This window comes from Halichoeres trimaculatus, unplaced genomic scaffold (assembly GCF_033239565.1).
Source record: "Halichoeres trimaculatus isolate MK-OKI-2021-1 unplaced genomic scaffold, fHalTri1.1 fHalTri1_scaffold_21, whole genome shotgun sequence".
NCBI lineage: Eukaryota > Metazoa > Chordata > Actinopteri > Labriformes > Labridae > Halichoeres > Halichoeres trimaculatus.
Window position 1 is genome coordinate 14,034,938 of NW_027437199.1, and position 27,481 is coordinate 14,062,418.

Sequence of the window (27,481 nt, forward strand, 5' to 3'; positions counted from 1 at the left end):
GGGACAGGAAGTCATGACCGGAAACTACCTAAAAACACCCAGTGACTTTCAAAATAAAACAGACCGTGTCAAAATCAGTTTGCATATAGCTTGACTACGGCAACGAACGTACATAATGAGCGGAGCCAGACCAGGAGTCAACAGGTTTGAGGTTTAACAGCCCAACAAGAATGAAGAGATACTTTTCAATGGAGTGGGAAGCGCGAGAACTTCTCGGTCTGAGACTCCAGCTATCTCATTTAGCTTTTCGCAGTGAACACGCAGCCGGTGTGAGTAGACAAATGCTGTCAAGACCCAGCGCACTGCAGTATCCGGAGTAATTCAGGCATAATAACTCATGAAAACAAGACTTCTCAGAAAAAAAAGAGGACCTGAACAAGGCAGTCAAATAGTATCTTCAAATCACCACAAAAAACAGATGTGAGAAACATTTAAATGAGGTGTATTGATTTTTTAAAGTTTTACTACAGCACATTCGGAATGACAGGCGGGTCAGATTTTTTTTACCTGTACTGCCACTAGGGGGAGCAGTTTTAGCAGGGAGCTCACTTCGAGTTTAGCAAATTGACATCCTTTTTTTTTTTCTTTTTTTTTTCCTTTTATTTATTTATTTTTACAGTTCATGCTTTTGACTTAAGGAACTTTACAAAAAAAATCAAATAAACTAAATTTAAATAATTTTTGCTTACTTTCAACACATATTTACTTAACTTTTACAACTTATACAGTGAAATCCCCAAAAAAGATTAACTTTCAACCCCAAATTTTATAAACCATTGATTTACCTGAAAATACTAAATGTAACTTGGCACCTACAGGCTTCCCTATGGTTGGGTTACGTATAACGTATTTCTGGTAACATAATTAGGGCTTACACTTACATCGTCTTGAATGTTTAATTAGTCAAAATAAGCTAATCACATGGCACAGTTGGTAGCCTCTCCTCTGCACCTGCTTTCCTGCAAGATTCTCAATAAAAGGCCGAGCTTCCTGTTGTTTTCAGTAGACCATGAAGTGACCTTTCACAAGTTGTTCATACAACCATACTTCAAAAAATATCCCCGAGTATAACTCTCAACTTATTGCATGTCATTTTGAATCCTTATATGTGCATTTTTAGATGTTACGGCTTTTCTGACAACCTCAGTGTTTGACCTTTACTGCATATGGTTTGTTTAATAAATGCATGATGGAGCTGTGAGGAAACCAAGCTTTTGTCATATTTAATTTCATAATGCATTGCACGTAGCAGTCCCACCATCTCCCTATCTAATTTGCATATTTTTGATGATGAATGGGTGCAAAATTAGCATTGGTGTGAAAGCTTAGCAAATTATGAGTGCAAGACATTTCTGCCTCTTAGGAAATACAAGGTCCAACAGCTACATCTTGAAAATTGTACTTGCAAAAAAAACAACCAACAACATTGATTTCAGAACTTTTATGAAAAATGTATTTACTTTAAATAATTCAATCTCCTTTCCTTGTTACAGCAGATACATTAATGACAACTTATACATACAAATAGCAGACATTTTCTCTTTTGATAACAGGGTGCATTCACTCTGCCTAAGTGCCCATTTCCAACGGCACTGATGGCACCAGCAAGCATTGTCCAGTACCGACAGCCTTGCTTTTAAAGCCTAAGACAGTGCATAACGGTTGATTTACAATTGCACCGTGTCCGGAACAAGTTCAAGGCAACACAATCACATTATGCTTTCAAGATTAGAGGAACCAGTGATATAACCAGAGTTTACATGTGCTATATGAAGGCCAGTCACTGAGTTTAAAAGCAAAATCCACCCTCACAAAATCTGAGAATGTTTCAATGAGACTGAAGAACATTTAAAGGGATACTGACCATATTCACAAAGCAACCATTTCTTTTTCTCTGACACATCCAAGGTGGGAAGATGAAATGATTATACAATAATAATTTATTTTACACAAACAGATTGTCCTCTACAAAATATTGGATAGCAAAAATCTTGAAGAAATCAGTTCATATTTCATGGTTACTCAATTAGGAGTTAAAGCTAAGACACAAAAGTTAATTTAAACCTTAAACCAATTCCTAGTTTACAATACTGTAAGCTAACTTTTGGTTTTCAGGTGATTCCTGTCAGTTTCAAAAACACAATGAAATGGTGAGGTTAGCGCGCAGTGGTTACATGCTAGTGCTACATGATGTGCAATGATAGCTGAGCTGACTACTAGATTGTTTTAATGTGGAAAAATAAAGTCCTCAAGATCTATACAATCCTTCGTCCCTTCAGCTAACATCTCTTAGAGGGTTAAGTAGTAATAACAATCCAGACTTCCCAACCGGACACCAAGCAGCTCTACAATATCTTAGCGTGAGCAGATTTAGCGTGTAGTCAGAGCTAAATGGCCACCTTGTGAATACATATTCATCATGTGCTTCTACATGACTGTGGCTAGACCCTTTGCTACAACCTCAATCAGGACATTCTGGCTCTTTCCTTAGGCAATAAAGATGCTGTGATTGTAAACCTTCACAAAGTGGTTTTGTTTTAAACTCTGATGTAGTTGTTAGGACTTCATGAACTTTGCAAGTTTCTTTATCTGCAAAGGTAAAAAGCCGCCAGTTCACTACACAAACAGCTTTTGTTTGTACTCTGGAGAGATGCATTAAGGTAGAGTTTCTTTTAAAAGTCACAGCTGACACAATCTGACATTCAAAGAAAGATAAACTGCAACATGACTGTCTCCTTAATAGAAAAATACTATGGCTAGTTAATGATAAGCTCTTCTAATCTGGGGCTACACATTAAGTAGAGGTTTGTATAAAAGACACAACACAACAATATTACAACCTGTCCTCCCTCAAACATGTTGGCTTGTCCCTTGTTAACACTGGAGAACATTCTCAAAAGTTTTACCAGACCTTAGAGGAGAGCAGGAGCATATACAATACATGTGATATGTGAACACACAGTGTAGGCATACTGGAGCTTAGTCGTCCAGTCCACATTCAAAAAGAAACATCGCCACATAGAGATCTGTGTTTTTCTCCATGGACCCTCTTCCTACCTTAAGGGTGCAGTGTTCTCCTAACAAACTTCTGCCACATGTCTCTGTTTCAGTAAAGGTTTCTCTAAATATTAGATGGTTAAATACCAGCATGATTCATAAAGCAACGAGTCGCCAATTGTGGTCCAAAATATAAATCACATTAGTGCAAAGTGGGAGAGAAACCACTGATATAGATACATAAAAATACTTTAAGAACTGGTTGAGATTAAGTGGTTAAGTTTCAGAAACTGAGGACGTTTATCTTAATGCTGATTGAGGAGCCTCATGGGTGGACGTGGACAGTTAGGTTGTAGCTGTGTGGGGTTTGGTAGAAGGTTGAATGTAAAGCCAGTATCCGTGCTAACTGGGACGACACTGTAAACAGGAGTCATTATTCAAGTATTGATTTTTTTTTTAAAAGCTCAACATAAAGCTTTCTCCAAGAAACACGTTTCAATGAAAGGATTAGGACTCCCGGCTAATACCCGTCATTAGCAAGCTGGTGAATTTACTACAATAGGTCTTTTGTAATCAGGATGAAAACTTTGGCTGCAACAATTTAGCACTTTGTGCTGTGATAGGATTATAATACATTAAGCTAGTTCAGCAAAACTCCGACATGATAGATTTTGAATCCATTGGGCATGTCTTTTCAATATTCTTAAAAAAACCTAAGACAGATTCAGAAAGATCCACAGTATAAAATTAACACAGCTCGTGTTGCTGTGCCAGCTCAAATCTTTCAGATGGAGTTTACTTGACTTGTAAGGGTTGTGTTACAGGGGGGTTACATTTCAATTTCTGTGTAATCAGATTTGAATTCTTGATAACACTGAGAAGAAGTTAGACGGTCCTTTCTTTCACTTCTCACTGGACACATACTCAGACAAACATGACTTCACAGGGACATAAATATTTCCAGAGGGCATGATAAAACATTGTTTAAAAAAAAGGAACCAACAGACCGTGTTATGAAAAACCTGTAAGTTATCACTTTGTACTGAAGGTTTTGCAACTGTCAAAGGATTCAGGAGTTTCTTTAGCAGCACTGCTCATGGCAGGAGTCTGATTCTCCCCCGGACCTTGGTCGCTCATCGGGGTCAGGCAGGGAAAGGTAAAGATGTCCTGCTGTGTAAAGTCTGCAAGAGAGCTTTCATCGAGGAAGACACTGAAACTTTCCTTCAAGCAAGGGGGACCAACAGGGTAATCGCAGTCATATGATTTCCTATAAACCTTGTCCTCTGCCTGTCGGTCTTCCCCATGTGCCACACGTTGCAACCTTTGGTATGTGTTCGATGGGTTTAACTGTGCAAGGCCAGATCAGTTAGTCGGAGAAAGAACAACTTAATATCCACTTTTTTTCTTGGCAAATGGCAAGAAAGGGGCACAAGAGTGTGTAATAAGGGCTTAATGTCTGCGTGCCTCCTTCAGAAAGGCCAGTGTAGCTGCTCAATGTCCCCCAATTGACCCATGTTTACATCTGTCTCCAGCAAGCTCATTATGACTGCCATGGCGGCCTCATCACTGCTGAAGCTGCTCAGGCCTGGCACCACCATGTTGTCCAAGTCCAGCTGGGACGGCTCACCTGGGTGACACAGAGCAGACATTTTAGGGCAAAACCAACAGAAATGATGGCAACTGCTTTTTAACTCTCTCACAGTCACTTTTGCTGAAGAGATAAGCTAAAGACAATGAGAGAAATAAGTTGGCAAACAGTGGGTTAACGCTGCTACACCACAAGGAGAGATGTCTTTAGATAGCAGCACAATGGGGTCAGCAACAAATACTCAACAGCGAATCCATCTGACACAAAGCTGTTGATATAAATTTTTAGGTTTTCACACATTCTACATTAATCAAAAGCACTTTTAGGTAAAAACAAACATATTTATTATGTATTCTATTTAAGCTCACAACAAGAGCAACACAACATAGAACACAATCCTCAACTCTGACCAGCAGGGGGTGCTTATGTTGTCCAAAGAACAACATAAAAGAAAATTTTATAAACAGTGTTTCTCTAAAAAGAAAAAGCAAATTGCCCAAATTTCTCAGTACCTGTACTCTCTGAAGTTCCACTGCTTGTGCCTGCTGTGTTCCCTGAATCAGACTGGGACTGTGATGAGCTGCCTGCTGCCTCCTCTCTGCTGGACGCCTGCAACAAGACGAGTAATGTTACAGACTCAGTTTCATCTTCCTCTGCCAAAGTAAAGGGTGCATCAAAACTCACAAAAATAAGTTCAAAGGAAAAAGTAATTGGCATGGCAAACTTTTTAGTCACAGATAAAGTCTTCTTTTCAACAAGAGTTTTAAGTTTAAAGAGGTGCCATGAAGACATCTGTGTCAGTCAGATGGGGCTGCATTGGGCTTTTTCCAGCGAACACAGAGATTTCACCTTCTCTGTATCTTTAGATATTATGTACTTTAAGTAATACAGTGCAAAGTAATTGATTTTTTACAACTTGAAATTCAAAAACATTAATCTTAGATTGGTGCACTATTAAGTGGTGTATTATGTGCTGTGGTGATAACACCCGATTATCTGTGAGATGTTCTAACCATTTTTGCCTTTATGCTTTCACAACTGCATCACTTTTTTGTTGCCATTGTTCAAACTTCTGTAGAAAACTTTGCTTAGATCAAATTTAAAATGTGTTTTTAAAAAATATCATATTACTCCGATTCAAAACCTGCTGCCTGTTAGATAGGGCTGTTTTCACCATATGTATATAACTCCACGATAAATGGTCTGATTGCTTTGCAAAACAATACAAGACAAGGTCACCATCATTTCTGACAGATATAAAAGTACGATCCAGATCCTGGCAATATTCTGGATACTAAGATCTAGTATATGAAATATGTTCTGGGTCATCATAATTTTCAACACTGTCAGGTAACAAATTATCGTACAAACCTGCAACTTACACCAAATAGTAGCAGACAGTCTGCTGAAAGGGAGTATAACATTAAAGTAGGACTAAAGTGGTGACAATCACAATATGCTTGGTGGAGGTCTGCGCTCTCAGTGCTTTTCTCGTTCAATCTTGGATTTTAGGGTTTTTCACAATAGAAACCTGGTAAGACAATACAGTAAAGCTAAGAAGGAAATATTATGTGCAGTATGTATTTAGTTTGTTTTTATTTAGAGCAAATGGCGAAAGGACCATTGATCAGACTGAACTTCAATCATGTAACATTAAAGAGAGTTATTTGTGGTTTTTTAAAGCATTAATCAGTGTATTTAATGTGTCATACTGTTAGAGGTGTCACTCACACTTCTGCTGGTTTGGGGTGAAACCACTGGACCTTTCTCCTGCATCGTCCCAAACGGACTGGAAGCACCGCTTGATGGAGAGGAGCTCACCCTGATGAGTGGAAAGAACACAGGAGATTTATATTTCACCTGTTAATCATTACTTTTTAATCTTATTTTAGATTAATATATATATGATGTATACAACAAATATTGTTATTCTATACTGTCTTTATCTAATGCTCCTAGCTGTTATATGCTGCTGCATTTACTCATGTCAGTACCAAATTTCAACAATTTCTAAAAATTATTTCCTGTTAGAGAAAATAAATATATTTTATTTGTAGCATTTTGTAAATGTATGCAGAAACAACTCACCTGTAAGTGTCAACGAGTTCATTTGCGATTTGGGTCCCTATACTGCCTGCGTATATCATAGTCCCAGCACCACTTGAAAGGCCAGGAATTATGGGTAACTGTTTTGTGTCTTCTGTGGAAGACAGGTTATAACAAAAAATCTTTGTGTAAATGAGAAAAAAAAAAAACAAGATCAATTCCTACATAAATGTCATATCTTACCCTGTAGTGCTTTTGAGCTGCCTGCCTCCTCTTCTTTTGTGTGACCAGGCCCCCTGTTGGTGAGGAGGAGCAGTAACACTACTAAAATGACCTACTTCAAATTTGTGATCCGAGGTACCATATGTGCATAAAACCCAACAAAACCCTGAAAACTCTTTACAGATGATTGTTAATAACATAATGTTCATTAATAAACTGGTACTTACATGATAACCCTGTTTATAGTCACAATAAACTCAACTTCTTTGGTCCATGGATTTGTGAAACCAAACCACTGACTTTGGAGTGTTATGTAGGAGCCATATTTTGTTTTGAACTTGTAGCATTGTGTTTCTATCTTCTCTTTGCTCCGAAGTGCTGCCAAAAGATTGTACACAGGTGTTATGAATGAGTACAGGTAAATTCACAAGTTTGTTGCCAAAGCCCTGTATTTCATGGAAAAAAAAGAGTTCATCTATGGTTAACAAATACCAGCTCAATGGAAAAGGTATGCATTTATATTAGATGTAGGATTCAAGGTGCCAAAATTGGCTTCTTTGATCCATCACCTTGCCTGTGTTTTTCTGCAAGATGACACAGGTCATCCTGGTGGAAGTACTCGTAACATGATGTGCCGAGAATTTCTTGTGGCAGATAACCAACAACTGTCGTGGCTCTGAGAAGGAGAGTGGGTAAAAAGGAAGAAAAGTTTACTAAAATTGTCTGTCATCTTCAGGGTGCCATAGGATTGTCCCTGTTAAAAATTTCTGAACCAAAGGCTCCAGGTACGACATATTCTGCAGTCCCACTCACCGTTGGTCGAGAAACGTGAACTTGCCATCGATGGCATAGCGAGCGACAAACTCTGAGGGCTTGACAGCGATGTCTTTGGAAGGCTGATGGGATGTTGGAGGGAGAAGGCGGCACACCATCACAAGGCAAGTAAGGTTCAAGGTTTCCTTCTCTGAGTCTCCTTCTGAGTCTTGCTGGCTGCTCGGCCAGCTCTGCATGTATCCAGTGCAGTGGAGGGTACAGTATCTGCTAGGGTCTGTGGGAACAAGAACAGATTATATTTGTGATTACAGTGTATTAAAAATCTTCAAATTCAGCCAATGTGCAACTTTAATGAGCAATGGTTTAACTAAGAGGACAATCTCACAGCATTTCAGGCTGTCAACTGTTGGCTGCTACACAATAACACTGTGAAACTCGTTTGTTTTTTTACCACAAAAATAAATCGGGGCCATTATTCTAACTGAAATGGTAACGCAGAGAAAGCTGGCAGCTGTGACCTTCCACCCATGCTGCTACTGCCTCTTCAGCCTGAAATATCTAAAGTCCTCGAGTAACATTTGAGGGTGAAGCTGTCCCTGAAGGTGCAGACTTTGTGCTTATTTATGCAGAGAAGTTTGTTTTTCAGATAAGTTTTTTAATATGACATGTCAGCGCCAGCTAAGGTAGTATTTCTGCACCACTTTTTTTTTTTTTTGCTTTTTTATACAATATTTCATAATCAGTCAGTGGCTTCTGTCTGATTCACTTTATTTTAGATCCTGTCTCTTTAAGGCTCCCTGCTCCACAAAACCCCTTCCCTCTGATTGGCCAGTTCTCTGGAGGCCCTTTGGGAGCAGACCTTGGTGTTTGAGGCCTGCCGCTCTTATGTGTTACGACCCAGTTAGAGTTTGAACTTGTGTGATGACCTCATCATATTTTGAAAGTCTTGGGAAAACCTTTCAAAGATTTTGTGCCACTTTTTGAATGGACTGTTTTGAGCAGCGTAAAGACATATTCAGAGATTTCTACAACATACGAATCTGTAGAAGCCTAAAAATCTGCAGGTTTACTATCAACATCCAATGTTGTTACTTTATATCTGTGCTGAAAATATGGGACAGCAAAATCTCCCCTCTGTAAAGCTCATCTGAGGGACAAACTGTTGCTTTATCGCTTTATAAAAGCATACTAGTTTCAGTTTTGTAACCAGTAACTTCTCACAGTAGCTTGTGGGCCGTTTTAAGTATCATGCCACTAAATACTTTAACCATTTATTCCTTGAGTAAGACACCAAACTTCAATTTTAAAGTGCATTATTATTAGAATTTGCGTACAAAGTGGCAAAAAATAAGACCTTACATGATGGATAATGCAAATGAACAACGTTCATATAGTACGCTCTTATGTCCTCTGACTACTCAAAGTGCTCTTACATTACATGTCACATTCATCCATTCACACCAGGTGGACCTTGGATTGAAACCTCTAAACCTCGTACTGTGTGTGGTTTATTGTTCAACTGCTTTTGAACAGGAAAAAGCACTTATTTCCTCTTCTTCAGGGATTTATAAATTTAATTATTGACCATTTATTTTCTGTTTTTTACCAAATACTTTAGTCCTACTTTAATGTTATACTCCCTTTCAGCAGACTGTCTGCTACAATTTAGTGTTAGTTGCAGGTTTGTATCATAATTTATTACCTGACAGTGTTGAAAATTATGATGACCATGTCCACATTTCATATTCTGGGTCTCAGTATCCAGAATATTGCCAGGATCTAGAGTGTACTTTTACATCTGTCAGAAACTATCGTGACCTCATCTTGTATTTTTTTTTCAAAACAATTTGAAATTTATTGTGGAGTTATATACACATATGGAAACAGCCCTATCTCACAATGATAAAGAATCCTTTAAAATATTCCTGGATCCAGATGGTGATCAGGATCACTTTCAAAATCCAATCACTTCTTCCTTATCCCATTTTGAACATTTCCTGAAAACTTGGGGGAGGTAATAAGCTTTTTTATCTTTGAGTATTATTTTTAGTCTTTTTTTTCTGTTCAGGGTAACTGTTTAATGGGGGATAGAGAATGTAAAGAGCAAAGAGGAGTCGTAACCAGATATTTTAAATGAGAAACAAAAAAAAAGTTTTCAAGAAGATGCCAGAACAGACGCTGGACTTTCACAGCAAGCTTATACCAGGCCATTTTCACACATGCATTTTAAGTAGTATATGAAAGAAATCCCTACAGGAGAATATTCTTAAACCCTAAAACTGACAGACTCATCTTTTACCCGGCAGTGCAGTTGCAAAACTACTCCACTGAGTGGCGCCATGCCCCCTGTTTCTGTCAGCTCTATTTGGTTTACACTTGGAGAGGTTTGGACCATCTTCTTTCTTAGTGGTTATACAACGATGTAACACTGACCTACTTCTTCTGCTGGACTTTAACCCTGGCCACTCTTTTGGGGAAAAAAAATAAGTCTGATCAAATCGAGAAGTTTTAATGGGAAAAGACTAATCTGTGTGTATTCTTTAAGGACAACAAGCACCACACAGACATGTTTGAGCAATAAATTACTTTTTATATCTTTGGCTTGGAGATGCTTTGAATTTTCCACTGAGGACAGAAACATGCCTGAGGAAAACAAACACCAATATTGAGTTATAAGCGTAAATAAGCAGTTTCAGAGATAAGAAAGTTGTGTGTTTTTTGTCATGGAGATGCCCTAGAAATAAAGTTTAGACTTTCTCGAATCAGCCTCATTGACCTTTACAGACAGGTTGAGGGAGTCACAGCCCATCCACACCCCTCCTCATCCACCTGTCCTCCTGCTTAAGATCAGATAATTTCCTCGTGTTCCTGCTGGCAGGTCGGGCAGGGAATACATTTCCCACTGTTTGTTTTCCACCAGCTGCCCTGACACTGACCCAATTTCCTAGAAACACGTTTAAATATCTCATTAATCTTGTGGAACAAATCCTCAACTTTCCTCTGCTGTTTGGACCAAGAGCCCTGCAGCTCCTGGGCCTATCATGACAGTCTATGCAAAACTGATTACTCCTAATATAATTCAGACATATCTCACTCTGACATCCACTCTCTGTCCAATCACCTTAAGAGAGAAGTGTAAATTAATCCCTGAGTTTCTGATTTGTTGCTGTTAATCTGAAGATAATGACCTCTCATATTACATTTGAATCTACTTTATAAGGCAGAGAAGTATTGAGAGCCTCTGTGCTGCTACATACAGTCTGCACTAAAACATGTTTCAGTCAAACTCTTCTGGCACTTGTTGCTTCGGAAGGAGGATCATTTTAAGCCATTTAACCATGATGGAAAACTGCATCGTGTGTAGTTGGTGGCGTCATGGAGACCAAGTCCATGAATCATTCCACATGGAGACACAAGTTTGTTACTTTTTATTCTAATGTGATTGACTTATCAGGTGAGATCAGCCCTGGCTGGTCAAAACTACTCTTTTCAAAGTATCAAGATCTTTATTTGTTTTTCCTCTTAAGACTCTCTTTGTCTCAGTGACGTCACTCACTGGTTTATGAAGCACTACAAAAGCAGCCGCCGTACTGGAAAATTTGACTTAACCTTGGTTGAGGCGATAAAGCAGTGAGTGAGGAACATCCCACCCCTTATTGTCTATTAATGTACACAACTTTAAGTTTTAACCCGTTTTGCCCCACTGGCAACAATTGTTGCCAAAGTGCATCACTGACATTTTCTACTCACAATAAAAGAATCTCAGTGTTACTAATGCAACCGTTTCCACTTATATGCTGGTAGATAACTTAAACAAAGACTTTGGTTGATAGAAAATAGTTTCCAAGTGGTTCCTGTCACATGACATTGTCTGCTTCCTGCTCCTTCTGGTGAAAGACATGGTTCGTTCAAATCGTTCTGGAAGAGCCAATTTTCAAAAGTATCATACAATTTCCCCCCCAAACATATTTGTAATTGTTCAATCATTCAAGTTTCTAGAGTAGCCCTCCACCAAAAATATTGTACCTGTGATAAATACTTTTTGTTCATGGGCGTATTTCTGTGAGTGACAACAAAAGTTGCCGGTGGGCACATAGCTAGTTGAAAACTAGAGGAAAACACTGCCTGAAGGATTGCTTGTAATGTTCTTATTAGATGCAATTTTCCTGACTAGAGTGCTTAACATGGTCAATGCCCGCACCTACCACCCCCACCTCCACACACACACACCACCTTATTTTTTTAAACAAAGTACAAAATGGAAAAAACAAATGCATAACATGATTCAGAGGGACTTAACTGATAAAACTATATGTCTTACTACTCTGAAAAATGTGGGAATAAGTGGGTTAATACTTTTGAAATGAACTTTTTAGACCAAATGTATGTTGTGTGTGTCAGGATGCAAGTAAATCTCCTATTAAAAAAAAAGTTAAAAAAAAAGCCATTCAACATAAGTTTTATTTGAGGACAGCACCAAGTGGACAAGAGAGAGATTTTAGTTCAACTTCTGCAGTGGCTCTGTTTTATCTTGCAATATGAGTCACACAGCCCGTCCTGCCCAGGATAACTAATGGAGAACATTACACACGCTATCAGAGCACCTGTCTGCCCAAGAGGCAACATCACACAACCCATATCAGAAGGCCACAGAGCCTGGGTTTGGTTCCAAGCTCTACATCACTCCCCACCCACACCCTCTCCTGTTTTCCTGCTCTTTCCACTGTCCTTTCCTCTAAAAGTCCAAATAAAGGCATAAAGCCAGAGGTGCTCTCTGAGTTTAGTGTAAATTCACTTTTATTTCATCAATCTAGAAAGATTTAAGGAGACAAACTCTTTCTACTGGTTGTCAACACCACCTGGTGACTTTGAAACTACAATTAAGTCCACCTGATCAGTTGAAATAATAAGACAACCAGAAAAGCACTCAGAGAGCCCAGACCTCCACCAAGCATATTGTGACTGTCACGCAACACTTCAGTCCTACTTTAATGTTATACTCCCTTTCAGCAGACTGTCTGCTACAATTTGGTGTTAGTTGCAGGTTTGTACAATAATTTTTCAACTTATCAACTTCATGGGGTGCGACTAAGACTGCTAGACCATCTGTGCCCCCTAATGCCATTTTGAACATTTCCTGAAAATTTCATCAAGATCCATTTGTTACTTTTCAACTTATGTTGTTCACAGACAAACTCTCCCAAAAAATAACCTCCTTGGTGGAGGTAATAAACAGAATAAACAGTAACATAAACAGTCACTTTAACAGACGTCTTTGGAGTCAGGACATACCTTTTTTTTTGGAGGTACTAGGCAGCAAATGTTTATCCTCACGTTTCCCTGAAACTCGACTGTGCTTCATCCGGCAGAAGAAGGACCTCCTGGCTCCACTGGACAAACTGCAGGGTCTAGGAGGGGTCTCCCCTTGCACCTGGACCCCAGCTGTACAGAAACACACAAAGAGCAATCTGTCAATTTGCTTTTTGATAAATCAGCCACCTACAGTTGACTGTCTGACTTTGTTTGAGCTGGACCGGACATGAAACTGCACTTACTTGCAGCATCTAGGAAACGTTGGCGAGGGTGGGACTCCGAGGATGACAGCTGCTCTTTCACCTTGTTGATGTCTTTATGGTGGATGTAATCAAACAAGCTCTGTCCAGTCAGCTCCAGCTGTGATTCCAAATTACAAACATCCATTTATTTAACTGCTTAATAATACCAGTGTTACATTTTTGTTCATGCTGCAACTGTAAAGCAAGTTATTTTATACTTTCTGTATGTCTCCTTACTATATTATGATACAGTTTGCTGCATTAAAACTCATTTTTTATCCTTATCTGTCCTTTAAAGGAGTCCCAGATAACAGTGAGAACCTCATAAAGAGGAATGCTAAAGTCTGTATCCAGTCAAAGTTTACTGGTAACCTCACAAACAGCACATGTTGCCCTGCAGACATGGAGTCAAATGTCTTTTTAAGCTTTTCTTAACCATCCTCATTACCTCCATTCCTCTCTGCTTCTGCCCTAAAGCTGAAGAATGTGGTCAAAATCTGAGCAGCTGTAGTTGTCATTGTAGCAGGCAAACACTGTAAACTAACATTTGAAAAATATATAAAAGCTGAAACTCTGCTGCCTCTATGGAAAATAATGTCATAAACTCGATGACCAAGTTTTGCTTACAGTATTATGAGGCCTTCATTAGAGCCTCCATAAAATGATTCATGTGTTTTTGCAGCAGTTTTCTCATAAAATCTGCTGACTGGCACAACTGTGTGTCCTACACTTCAATTTAAAGGAGTCTCAGTCCTTGACCACACACCACTTATGTGGAAACTGTACAAACTGAGGATCGTGCAGAGAGCAGATGAAGTCTGGTCTTTTACTGCGCTGCTAACGAACAAACGCATAAACATAATTAACGGCAGCATGTGACAGGTTTAAGCTGTATTTCAATACAACCTCAGTTACACTGTTGACATATAAAAAACAGCCAAAACATCCATTTGTTACCATGGTTTTAGTCCATAATCTATTTTAATCTTTCATGATTTTTTGAGGCTTTACTTTTCTGTGAATACTTATGAAACATGTCTACTTCCTGTAGTGCAAACTGTTTAGTCAGCATTGTTTTAAATCTGTGGTTTTGTGTGTGTGGTTTTTTTTCTTTTGATGTTAGATTTATTTTCTACTGAGCTGTTTCTATATCGCAACTTCCTGAAACAAACTTCCCCTAAAGGACAATCCTCATGCCTCAAAAACACATATATAATGATAACCAAAAGTTAAGAAATAAATTAATAGATTTAAAAAAATAAAAATAAAAAAAGACCTCTAAAGGTTTCCACTGATCTATTGAAAAAATAATTCACAAACTATCTGTATCTTTTAAGGTAAATTAAAAATTAACCCAGAGAGCCACTGCTGTCACTTTTTGTGACATCAGTAATTTTGGACCTGCAGTCTGCATCACTCACCATCCAGCGCTCTTGCTGTTTTCTTCAATTTTCAGAGGGGAAATCAGAAACCAGGAAAGATGAATAGAAATTTGTCTTTTATTGCACAACAACAAAACCCAAGGTCCACATGAAAACTTTTACTTCTAAACATACACATTTAGCTATTGAAAGGGAAGACTCAGCTGAAACTGAGGCATTACTTCTTCAGCTGAGCGACATTCAATATTTTTTTTGCTTGAAAATGTGTCAGAAATATCAGGATTCATCCTGATATACTGATATACAAACAGTCGGGTTGAGACCTGAGGGGTTGTGCTGTGCTCTGCAAACGATGGAGCATACATGTTCACAATAGTGCAAAAAACATACGAACTTTCTGGTGGCAAAGTAGTTGACCCTGTCTGTGGTGCTTGATAGCATAGCCTCCATGCTAGCTCCCTCCACAGTTTGTCCTGTTGTTATGCTTGGACAGCTTTTTGACTTAATATTTAAGAAAAACTCACATTTTATCTAGCTTAAATGTTCAACATTGTGGACAACTTATCCACCAGGAATCCATGTGATTCATTATTTTGATATCCAAAGCTGAAGAAAAAGAAGCGTGTGATGCAGAAATGCAACGCACCCGATCAATGTTGAGGATCTTGGAGACTGACTCGGAGATGAACAGGATTTTTGCTCGGTCACAACTTACAACTAAGAGGAAACCATCTGCCACCTGGAGGACAGAAAAACAGACATTTCAATGGACAAACATGTTTGTTTTTTTTAATCAAACTGGTACAGTTGGGATGATGTGAGCTCTTACTCTGAGCAGAAGGTGTCTGAGGTCGTCATGAGGCAGGACGGAAGGCTTGCAGGTGGTGTTGGTGAAGGCGCTGCTTGACCCAGCTGAAAACATATAAATCAAGAGTCATTAGTGGAACGGCCTTAATGTTAACGACTTTTTAAATGACCAGACAGGTCACCTTTAATGGCTTTCAGGTGCTGCACAGCTTTTCGAAGCACAGTGAGTTTGTCAAGCTTTCGAGCCATGGGCTGACAGGCAGGGATCATGGCTGCGAGCTCGTCGATAAGGTTGTTCATTTTGTCCCTCCGCCGCTTCTCAATCTGGCTGTGAGGCTCCCTGTGGACCCGGGTAGACAGTGAGTACCACAAGAACTTATAAAAATCTTAAAATAGTTTCCTAAAATAACTCTTTAGCAATAAATTCTACAGCTAAACCGTTCAAAAAGGTCCATCCGTATTGAGTACTACATCGTTATGTCATACGCTGGTATTCAATACTACGGAGGCATTTATTTGCTTGGATGAGTACGATTACAGATCTCATGTAGTCTCTAAGACATGGATGTAAAAATCATATTACCTGAAGCATTTTATTTTTACTTGAGAATCCTCTCCCTCAGATCTAAAAAAAAAAATAAAATATTCACTATTACATTTTTTAAACAGCATTCATATTAAAGAGTTGTAGAAAATTATGAAAAAGATGTCAGTGTACCTGCTCTGATCATAGTCCATATGGAGGTCAGGGCTGTGCCTGAGATCAAACAGATTGAAGTTGTTTATTGTCCAATAGTAGAATGAATAAAAAATACAGCACTGTTAACATGGCTACTTGGCAGATAAAACATTAAATCAATTAAATCTTTTTTTTTTCCTACAGTGGAGTCTTACCTCTCCTCCACATCTCCTTTTCGTTTCCGAGGCAGCTCGACAGCCAGCAGCGAGGAGCCAGCATGGCTCGGGCCTTCCTCTTCTGAGGCAAGCTCTGGAACACAAGGACAACCATAACAGTCATGTGAGCGCCTGAAAGTGAATAGATCACCCTAAGATCTCTGCAGCACTGGATGTCAGGTGATATTTAATAGCTCCTGACAAATAAAGAACTGAGGCTTCAAATATTAAGCACCGCGTTGAATGAGTTCATCAAGAGGAATGAAGCTAAGATTATTAAACTATTTGTTTGTTACTAAGTACAATAGTCTATTCTTTCATCCATTACTAGAAAAAACAGGCTGTTTGGTTTCAATGTACCTAATTGACCAAGTATAACAAATATTTAAATTTACTGATAAAACAAACTTAATACATATATTTCTTTGTCTTGCTCTGTAATCCCAATGCTGTACATTTTGTAGCATGACTGATCTTGTATTGTGCATGTCTGGGTTGTATATGCTAAAAACTTGTCTCATCGTGGATTATTTTAACAGTCAAATGTGGCACTCAGTGGAAATATTCAAATCTAGAAGAAAGTTGTTTGTTTAGTGCCATCAGCTGCTCTGACACCTACCCCCTTGCTGGAGTTTTAAGCATTGAAAATAAAAACATAATAGACGTTAGCCTTGGTGCCGAGTGTCTTGTTTACTTTTGTAGGTTATGAAAACGGCAACTGTCTCCGTTTCAATCTTTTTCACAGCCAGAGAAAAAAATGACATGGGAGCTTTAATTAATGAAGGGGGAAAACAGAACAATGTGGAAAGTTAAAAAAAGGCCATATGAGTCCTTTCCAGATGGCCACTAAGTAAAAACCACACCCACCACAGCTCTTATCTCAAAAAGATAAAAGTGTCCAATAAACATAACTCTTTGAATAAAAATTAAAAGTTCAACGATGGAAGTTTAACAGTGTTCAATTAAGTATTTTTCAGTTTCAAAGACCTTCAGAATATATTTTTTTAATAACAATTTGTAATAGCTAATACTATTTTTTAAAAGGACACAGATAGGTTGCATGCATACTGTCAAATCCAAAGTATCCACACACCTACAAATGATGAATTAAACCATCTTTTCTTTAGTTTGTGGTCTGCCTGTGCCTGAAATCACAGATTCTGAAAATCTGCTCACCTGGCATTTCCACCCTCATCATGTGAGCCACACCTTCAGAGCTTAACTTCAAAGACGTCATACATTGTTTTCCTTATGTTATGGTTGGGTGCTTTCCTGTTAGGTGCGTCCCTTCCCTTCCAGGGAAATCTAGTGTTTAGTCAACCAGGTTCACCTGCTCTGAGGCGTTAAATGGCCCTCTGCTGACCTTGGAGAAGAGATATTGAAGACAGCTGCCTCTCAGTCAGGGGTTTTGGTTGTGTTTTACGGTTGTTTCATTGATTTAGTCTTTTATTCAACCTTAAATCACGTTATATTATTTGATGAATCCAGTTTTCATTGTTGAAGGTATTTTTCTGTGTTTTCATTGGGTAGTTCTTCACCCAATAGGACGACTTCTGGGCAGGGCTAACAGGCAGAATTAGTTGGTGGATGGGGTGAGATGAAAGGAGCTAATTTGCATTTAAGGAGACAAACACGCAAACTGAATATTCAGTAAGAGCTGGTTCATACAGGATCCATAAATCCTCCTCTGGTGCTTGCTCTAAACCATGTAAGACTAAAGCGGGGGGCAGATTTTTATTCAGACCTCAGAGGACTGTGGTTAAAAATGGGTGTAGTATTTCCCCTTTAAATTTTTTTCCCCCTTTTTTGTTTGTTTTTATTTATGATTACAAAAACTATTACAAAAACTATTTCAAAGTTATTAATCTGCTTTTGATTTTTTTTGTCTCATAATGCTTTCAAAGTTTTGCTTCAGTACTCACAACCAATCAACACCAAAGTTATTAATTGCTTTTCTTTATTAAAATTACTGTCTTAGTGATTAAAGTAGCATTTCAAATGTTAAACTAAAAATTATAGCCCTTTCAATACAAGAACCTGAATTTAGACAATTTTAACCATTTAGGTATTAATAAGGGCTGAACAATCAATCGAATTTAAACCGACATCGCAATGTAATAGGGTGCAATTTTCAAATCACAGTCTGCAATTTATAAAAATAAAATTTTTAAAAAGTTTACAAACCTTAAGTCTATTCCATTTCATCACAACATGTAGACCTAGCCTTTATACTATAGAATGATTTTATTAATTGTTTTAGAAAATAATGCAAAAGCTACAAAAGTATTAATTACAATAAACTTTGGCTTTTTCACAGTTTATTAAAGAAGCATCAACATTGCAGCCTATGGTTTAAAATAACGGCCTCCTCCTCCTTTGCTCCCATAGCCCTTGGATGTGGAAAAAAAAGAAGTGTAGTTTTAAGCAACTGAACAATTTTCAAGAATGAGTAATTTCTCAGTGATATTTTATGGATTGGTCATTGCCCACAATGAGAAAATCACTCTGACTTTTTGTGCATTTTTTACTTTAGTTTTCAGAGACGAGAGAGTTGAAACGTACTGTAGTTTGTGAATACTTATGTGATGACCTAGAAAAACACATCAGTATTTATAATCCCATTTTATCCTAACAAGACCTTTTCTGTGTAAGCAGAGTGAATCATGAATGTATTTGTGACGGCGGTTTATTTTTAAATGACTGACATCTCAGGAATGATCATCTAACTGTGGAAAAAGGCATATGGCACTTTAAATGCTGACTCACGGCTGCCAGAAACATTTGGAAGCAGGACTGCCAATTTTCAGTTATTTAGCCCCTCTCCAAAACCAACCCCCCCACTCACTCCCCTCACTCACACATAAATACACTAACACACTGAATACACACACACACTTAAATGCCTTGGCTCTGGGCCCTGCTCTGAAGTCATCTGTTGAAGCAGCATCTGAAGGCGGCCACTGAGCGGCGCTTAACCCTCAGCTATTCATGGAGTTTGTCAGTTTTAACCGGCACGTGAGAGTAAATGGGGTTTGGACTATCGTCTTACCTAACGCTTATATAATGTGGTAACACTGACCTACTTCCCTCTCAGGACTCCCATACTTAAAAACGTGACATCCTTTTTGGGAGAGAAAAAAAAAAGTGTTGATAAAAGTGAACAAAGCTTTTCATGAGACTGTTGACCGTGACTGACCCACATTCTCCTACTTCCCTCAAAGTAAATGATAATAAAGAGAACTTTATATTTCTAACCCAGATTTTCTACTTCTATCCACCTGGAGAATCGATGAACAGAATAATTCAAGGGTGAGTTTAACGTCCAGCCTGACATATGAGTGACACCGGTTCCTGAAGAGTGCTCTAAATCAACTCATCAGGGAAGTAACTCTGAGAGGTCATGGTGACCTTTTACAACTCTCATATGCAAACACAGCTGAACGTCAAAAGCAACTTCAACTTTGAAAATGTAGCCAAGAGAAGAGTGAATTCTAAATGTATTGACATTATTTTCTTGAATCCCTCCTGAGGAGTTAGTGGGTCATCACTGACGCAAAACTGGAATGTGGGAGCGGACGTTTGATGACTCTCCCTTCCACACACCACGACACCAATAATACCCGATATGCTGCCCACATCACACACTTTTTTCTGTTTCCTTATAGTCTGTTTAATTTTTTTGATGCAAGCCATGCCAGCTGATGATTTAAAACGTGATATTAAGGAGCGGCGCTGACAGCGTGTCAAGATGGTCACCATTTTGAGTCACGCTAGAGCCAAAAGCTGTGCCGTGAATGACAACAAGAGGCCAAGCCTGCAGGGCAGCAGATGACAAATCATATTACTGGAACCCAAAGACACAGAGCACCTCCTATAGTGGAGATGCACAGAAGTGTGACAAACTCAATATAAACTGGAGTACAACAATACACGGGATATGACCTACATGAGCCTCTTTTGCTGTACATTTCCAAATCGAGGTACATGCCATCCCACTTGAATAACTCTGAGGTATTTGGAAGTACAAAGTGGATAAAAGATGACCTGATTAGAAACATAGATTAGACATGTAACCAGAAAGACTTCACTGGAACGCCAATTCACGCCATACAGGCTAACGCTCTGCTAATTCAGCAGCTAAAAGCAGGATGATAAAGGCCAAACAGACTTCAAAGTAGAAACCAAAATTAAATCAACACTAGAAAAAAAAAGTTCTGACGCTTTTGTAGCTGATCTCCGAATGGATTCGACACACTTTATGAATTTCAGGCAAAAATAAGGAGACAGTGTTTTGCAGCCAGCGTATTATTTTACATTCCTTAGCTCTTGCTTGACGTGCCCTGCCTCAAAATTCCGCGAAAGCAAGTTGAGCAATGCCTCCTCTCCAGCATGGAGCCAGAAAAACAAAAGTCACAAAGGGGGAATGATAAGCAGAGAGATCAGACAGCATAAATTAAAGCAACAGACTGTGCTGAACAGCCAGAGGACAAATCTGGAAACAAGCTGTGGGTACAAAAAGTCCTGTGCGATTGTATGACATTTCATTATTTTCTAAAACTGGGGCAAACTGGGAAGAAAGATGGTGTTTGAAACTAAGACGCTGTTAAATATTCATGAGAGTATCATTCTGTGTTAACCCTAAATCCACACACCAGCCAACTTTTCGTTTAATTCATCAAGATAATAAGCTGCTATGGCTAATGCTAAAATCTTTCCCTTACTTAAGCTTTCGGAAAAGAAGGTCATTTTGTTTTTCATTTTTTTTTATTATTGGAGGGTAATTATTTTTTTATGTAGAACACTTTTTATTCTTTGTTAAGATTTGGAGGGTTTTCTTGATCGCACCTGGTTTTGAACACCATATGCACACACACACACACTCACACACACCTGAAACGTAAAATGGCGCCAGTTTGAATCAAGCTACCTCAGAGAAGTTTGATTGAATTTTTATGTATTTTAAAATATTCAATTTTTACAAACTCTTTTTTTTATAAACTGAACTAAATTCACTATTTACCAGACTAACATTGGTAGGAAACAAATTATTTCAAATATTTTTACACGTGAATTTTACAGGCGTGGTATGAGAGATCAAATGAAAACAGTCGCTTTTGTTTTGTTAGAAGACATAACTGGACTATAACTTTTTATACCAGGTCCAAATTTTAGTACGCGGTACTTACTCTATATTAATGTTCAAGTACAAAGAAGTACAGTTAATGTATATAACTGTATATTATAATGCACTTATTTATTGACATAAAACTAAAAACACTGTAAGTCATAGTTGTGTCTGAAATGTAACCACATAGAAACTTTCATGTTGTCATTAGTGTGTTTTAAAAAGTCAGGATTATGTTGGAATACATTTAATATGTTGATAAAAAGAAAATTAAGACACAATTTTAATAACTAGAGCTTAATTCTGGAAAGATCAGGTCTATTAAATGCAACCCATCCACACTTTTTGACGACTATACAATAAGGCCGGTGAGATGAGCAGGTTCCTGCGTGTTTACTCAATGAATTAATAATACCAACACAACACACCTACACGTTTTCCTGAGTTACATAAATTGTCACGTTTTCAAAACTGACCCAATTGCAGCATATAAATGCAACTGTCCTACATTTCTCTCATTGAATACGTAGTTTGTCAAAGTAGAAATCAGCCACAATACAAACACAGTAAAGAGGACAAAGAAACAGCGCAGACATAAGCTTCAACTATCGTCATCCAACATCCTTTCATGCTACAGATATTTAACATTCTTCACCTCTGAATTAAACAGTCAGATAATGGATCGTCTGTGTTCACACACCTAGCATTTTATAAAAAAGACACACAAAACGCACACAAAAGCACTTCCTCATTTTGGTATACAAAGCAGGATGGCTGTGTCAAGGTCACAGTTTCATGATCCATCAGCAGCACTGGGGTCGCTATCCTATGCAGTTTTATTAATCCATTAGTGCGTCATGTTCAAACAACTTGTGTCTACAATGGGTATAAACACTGACTTCCTCTGTCTAGAGGTTTTTTTTTTCTTTTTACCACCAGAAAAAGCTGCCAGATTTTTTCCTGTTTCCTCTGCACAGTGCACTTTACAGGTTTTAAAAAGTAAGTCTTGGGTTGCAGTTGGGACTTAAAACAGTTTTTCTTTAAATGGTGATAAAACAGATTATTCAGTTTGTGTATTTTTTGTTCATTAACTCATTAATTTTTCTCATTTCTAAAATAGAAGGTAGCAAAAAAAAAAAACTCTTTTAAGGCCTTAGTCTCATTATTAAGGCTGACACTCGTTTCAAAATGTGAGCCATAAAATTCCTGGTTATCAGCATGTTGGAGTGGTTCAAACACCTCTTTGGTTTGGAAAATAACTAACTGGATAAATCATTAGTCTGTGAATTGAAAACTGTTTGTGTTAATGTCTCTCAATGCCAGGTTGCTAGAGAGACGCTGCCTGGTGAATACAGTTCTTGTCATTTGTTGTTTATTTGGGGTTAATCTGGGTGGAATGCCGCATATTGTGGAATGAAGTTAGTAGGCATAGTTTCCCAACAACCATACCAACAAACAACTGTGCTGGTTAGAGATGTTGTGAAGTGGCAAATGTCTTGGTGTGCGTATGCAGAAATCTCAACTTACTGACTGCTCTACAGATAAGAAAGTAGTCTCAATACAGTGAAAACTGACTAGAAGGTATTCAACACGGCTAAACATAGGATCACAGTCTATGGGTAACCAATAAAAATTTGTTTTTTTCTGATTGTGGATTACACTGGCAGAGTTAACACTACCAGCCTTCAATCCAACAAACCTCTGTCTCCTTAACAGAACCTGGACATGACAGCTAATGCAAGATTTCTCAGGCACATACTTGAGACGATCCAAACTGTTGGTCTCAACTCAAAGATTATAACATTATGATGTTGAGATATTTTTCTAAGATGAAAGACAATCTCTGTAACAAAATTAGAAACTCTTTAAGGGCACTTTGCAACTATTTTGTCCAACTAAAAGTCTCACATAGTAAAGGTAGTAGCCAGAGGATAACACGAGAGGTAGCAGAGGTTAAGCCTAGTAAAAGAAAAAAAAAAATCAACCCTTGAGACATTACACAACTGTTGAGGTATAGGGACTGGCTAACAACCAAAAAAAAAAAAACAAAAAAAAAACAGGCACAAGATTTCTACAAAGAGACTCCAATTAACTGAGAGATTTACTACAAAATACAGTTTGGAACTGATGAAAAATAACTAAAACATTGACTACAAAGGGACAACTTCAAAGGGAATGGAAAACAACCCCAAAAAAACAATCAGAGAATTAGTACACCAACTACACCAACAGCTTCAAAGAGATGCAAAACAACCACACAGAGACCAAAACAACTACAAAGAGACATAATTCAACCAAAAAAAATCACCACAAAATAACTTGAAATGCATAACTACCAACTACAAAGAGTCACAAAATAACCACAGAGATACAGCACGAGTCACAAAAAAAACTTTATAATTAGGAGACATTCAAAACATTAAAGAAAAAAATACAGCAAAAAGACCAAAAAACTCCAAACATGTCAAAAAGCATCAAAACAACATAAAGATGTAAAACAGAAAAAAGGACAAACTAGAACACCACCATGAAATGAAAGACCAGATTTTTCCATAAGGAATAGAAAATGTTTATAGACTAGTACAATATAACCAAAAATTATGTTGCGGTTCAGTTTTAGTTGTAAAACTGTTAAAAATAAAAGATATATTTGTGTATCCAAGAACACAGAAAACTATTCAACTACGACACTGGTTCCCACCGCTGGGTCATATGAGGAACAAAATTAATTTGTGAAACTAAAAGTGACTTCGAAGCTCAAAAACTGTTGTGGTCAATATTACACTGAGTGTCCACCTGGGACATTTAGCTGCATATTGGAATAGCTTCTAGGAATGCAAACGTTGTGGTTTCAGAGAAGGGAGGCCAGCCTTAAATCCTGAACTTAGAATGTGCAGTACAGTATGTTCGAGGTTATTTCTGGTTGACTGACCTACAATTCCTGCAACTACTCACAAAAAGCACAATGCATGTACTGCTACGAAGCATGTTCAAGTTGTATGGGATCTTTAAGAACGTTGAAAACACCAGTAGCACATTTAAAAATATATAACATTTATGGACAATTAAAGCAAAAAGCAACAAAAAAGCCTAATCCTAAAATTATAACTACCTCGACTGGCAACTAAAAAAAATGTCAATATGATTATAGCTACTTGTCTGTGTGAGGCATACTTCATGCATCACAAAAGGAATATGAAAAGAGACTTTAATAATAGGATGTTTTTAGAAGTCTATTGCATTATTTCACAAAGAAAAAAATCAGGTAAAGTTCTAACACCACAAACATTTTTCGAATAATTGGGATTTTTAAGGAGGCTTTTTGTTTCATTTTTACTGCCGTTAGATTGTTCAACACTAAGATTTAATTGATATCATGACATAGTTCTCATAGATTAGGTGCTTGAGGTTTAAGCTTAACTTGAAAAGCTATAAATAAAAAATTAACAAGCTGATGTGTTGAAACTCTCTGCATGTGCTAAGACAAAAAAGTTAAAGCTGTAAGTTTGCATCTATGAAATAAATAATTGACTATTCAGTGATTTTAAACATAAAGAGCACATGAGTTTAATAAAGTATAAGCATATATATATATATATATATATATATATATATATATATATATATATATATATATATATATATATATATATATATATATATACTCACTTTTAGTTTAATAATTTAGTTTAACAGTAAGGTTTACCTTATCTGTAAAATGAACCCACATTACCATCGTTTTTAAGTTGAACAGAAAAAAAAATTATCCAAAGATATTTGACGTGAAAAATTAATCTATATTGTATTATTTTCACATTTTACAGGGAAAATGATATCGCACTTGTGGTATTTTTGTTAACTTTCAGTAGGGGAAAAAATGCCCGTCACATTTTGACTGACTTTCAGATTATTGGTTTATTTTGCAACATTCGTTTACGTTTTCGTTTTACCTTCTTTTTTTTTTTTTTCAAAGATCAAATTAGAATTCCCCCAATACAATATCTTTTTTTTTTCTTTTTTTTTTTTTTTTTTACTAACCTCGAGCATTTTACGCATGTAGAGTTTTAAACCTGATACGCCGTTTGAGCGCTTTTATTCTACGCAGTTGTAACTCAAGAAAGCTTCTTCGGCATGTAACATAATTAAGTTTAGTTAGATTCTTCCAAAAGTTGCGATGGCCGGCATTGCTTCGTGGTCTGCTTCATGAGCGGCAGGGAGCGACTGCCTCCCTCTGCTGCACGGTGAAGGCAGCGCTGCTCCACTGATCTACTGACCCACTTTCGAAAGACTGAACGAGAGCGAACACTGGCAAACCTCGCCGAGTCACGTGACAAATTTAAGCCCCCTGATGAAGGTTAAGGAAAGATCTGTACCGTGGCAGGTGAGGAGAAGGCGTTCAAAATGGCAAATACGGTAAAAGTTGGCACGATAGAATATTTTTGTGAAGGTTAAAGGAACACCGTCGTCATGGATACAGTCACATGGGTCCATGAGGTTTTTCTCAAGTCTTCGACCCCCACTTACCGGCACAGACCCCCCTCCCTCCCCCGTGCGCGTCTCCCGCCGCCGGAGACGAGCACGTAAAACAGAAAAATGAATGGACAGGCTTCACCGGTGCAACTCTCGCGGCTGGACCGTTCATCGGCTTCCAATTGAGGTTATCGTAAAGTAAGTTAGCACGCGGGCTGCTGCTGCTGCTCGTGCTGCAGATGGCAAAGCGTCGCTGAATGTTTCCGTTCGTTAAGCAAAGGTTGTAGTCGCTGAAAAAGAGTCCGCTTGTGCTGTCACATCCATATTTCAAAGTTACATTTACTTAAAAATCAATCAAGGGGAAATGTTTACAACTTGGCACGCTAATTACCGTTACACAGCTCCCTATCAAGTCGAAAGACAGGAGGAAAGAACTTTCAGAGGAACTTCCGAGAAGTAATTCATCTCCTCTGGTTTTGTTTAAGCCACAGGATGGGCATACAAAGAAAGTAGTGATAACACAGATCACTAAAAAGAAAAAAGGGGGAGCTCGGTTGTACACAATTCCATGAACAGATCACCCCCAAAGTCACCCGTCCCCAGCGCTTACCTGCTGGTCTGTCCTCCTTCTGGTCACCGGCCGACATACCTACAGACTGGAGCCGGTGTACCCGGTGAAGGCTACAGGGCGCCGCTGCGCATGTGGAGCCACCAGCTGTAGTAGTAACAGAGAGGAGATGAGCTGCAGAGAGCCGGGTGTTGTATAATTGACTTCATTTTTTCGTCGCCCTCCTCCTCCTCCCGTATTTTTTTTTCTTACAAAGGAGGGAGGAGGGGGGTGTAGAAACGTGAGGCATTTGTGAGAACGGAACACCCATGCCCTTTGGGAAACATGGAAAGAGTTCACACTCGTCCCCTCCTTCCTACATGCGTTTTTTGCTCATTCATGCCAGTTTTTACTTGATCGGCGTTTCACTGGGTGGACTGATGCCCATTCACTATAGCTGGGCTGTCATATGCTTCAGCATCCCTTTAATGTAAAAATACACACACACAAACAGAATACCAAAAAGCAACAGATGCTAACGTTTCTCTTTAGGAATTTAGAAAGCATGTACGGGCTTTCTAGAAATTACACTTTTCATTGGATGAAAATAAATATCAGAGTTTATATCAGTCTCCGTCTATTTACTGCAATGCAACATGAGAATATGCTAACGAGTGTAAATTAGCAGCATGCGTTTTGTCCTGCTGATCCAGTTTGCGTCAGCGGTCGTAGGCAAAATCACGACCCGCATGCAATTTAAACCTTTTCATATTAGAATGCCTGATAGAAAACGTGCAGTGATATTTGTTCAAATTTGTATCAAACACAGCCCAGCCGTGATGGAGCGTTTCCCCCAGTGTTATGCTCATTTTGGTGACCTGAAAAAGAGGCGTCTGCGCGTCACCGATCTGACTCTCGCTTTCCTAAAACGAAGTGGTGGAATGAAAGAGGTCTCACTCTGTACTCGTTTCATGGAATACTGTAAAAGCAAAATATAAAAAGGAAAGAAAAACACACTAAGTAGCCCAAAAAGGATACATGAAAACAAAAGAGTTGATATAAAAGCGAATCCAT

At 38.2% G+C, this 27,481-nt stretch overlaps 1 protein-coding gene across 1 annotated transcript; it reads right to left on the bottom strand.

The window, feature by feature from the left end:
- Positions 1-1,479: 1,479 nt before the first annotated feature.
- Positions 1,480-27,234, bottom strand: LOC141810535 (basic helix-loop-helix ARNT-like protein 2). Its single transcript, XM_074698187.1, has 18 exons — positions 26,681-27,234; positions 26,471-26,602; positions 16,266-16,359; positions 16,090-16,128; positions 15,955-15,996; positions 15,554-15,711; positions 15,394-15,476; positions 15,211-15,303; positions 13,183-13,300; positions 12,920-13,069; positions 7,667-7,901; positions 7,423-7,529; positions 7,081-7,231; positions 6,875-6,927; positions 6,674-6,785; positions 6,317-6,407; positions 5,098-5,194; positions 1,480-4,624 (listed from the first exon to the last, which is right to left on the bottom strand). Exons 1-18 carry the CDS (start codon positions 26,736-26,738, stop codon positions 4,467-4,469), a joined length of 1,971 nt encoding a protein of 656 aa, XP_074554288.1. The 5' UTR covers positions 26,739-27,234; the 3' UTR covers positions 1,480-4,466.
- Between the last annotated feature and the right edge of the window lie 247 nt (positions 27,235-27,481).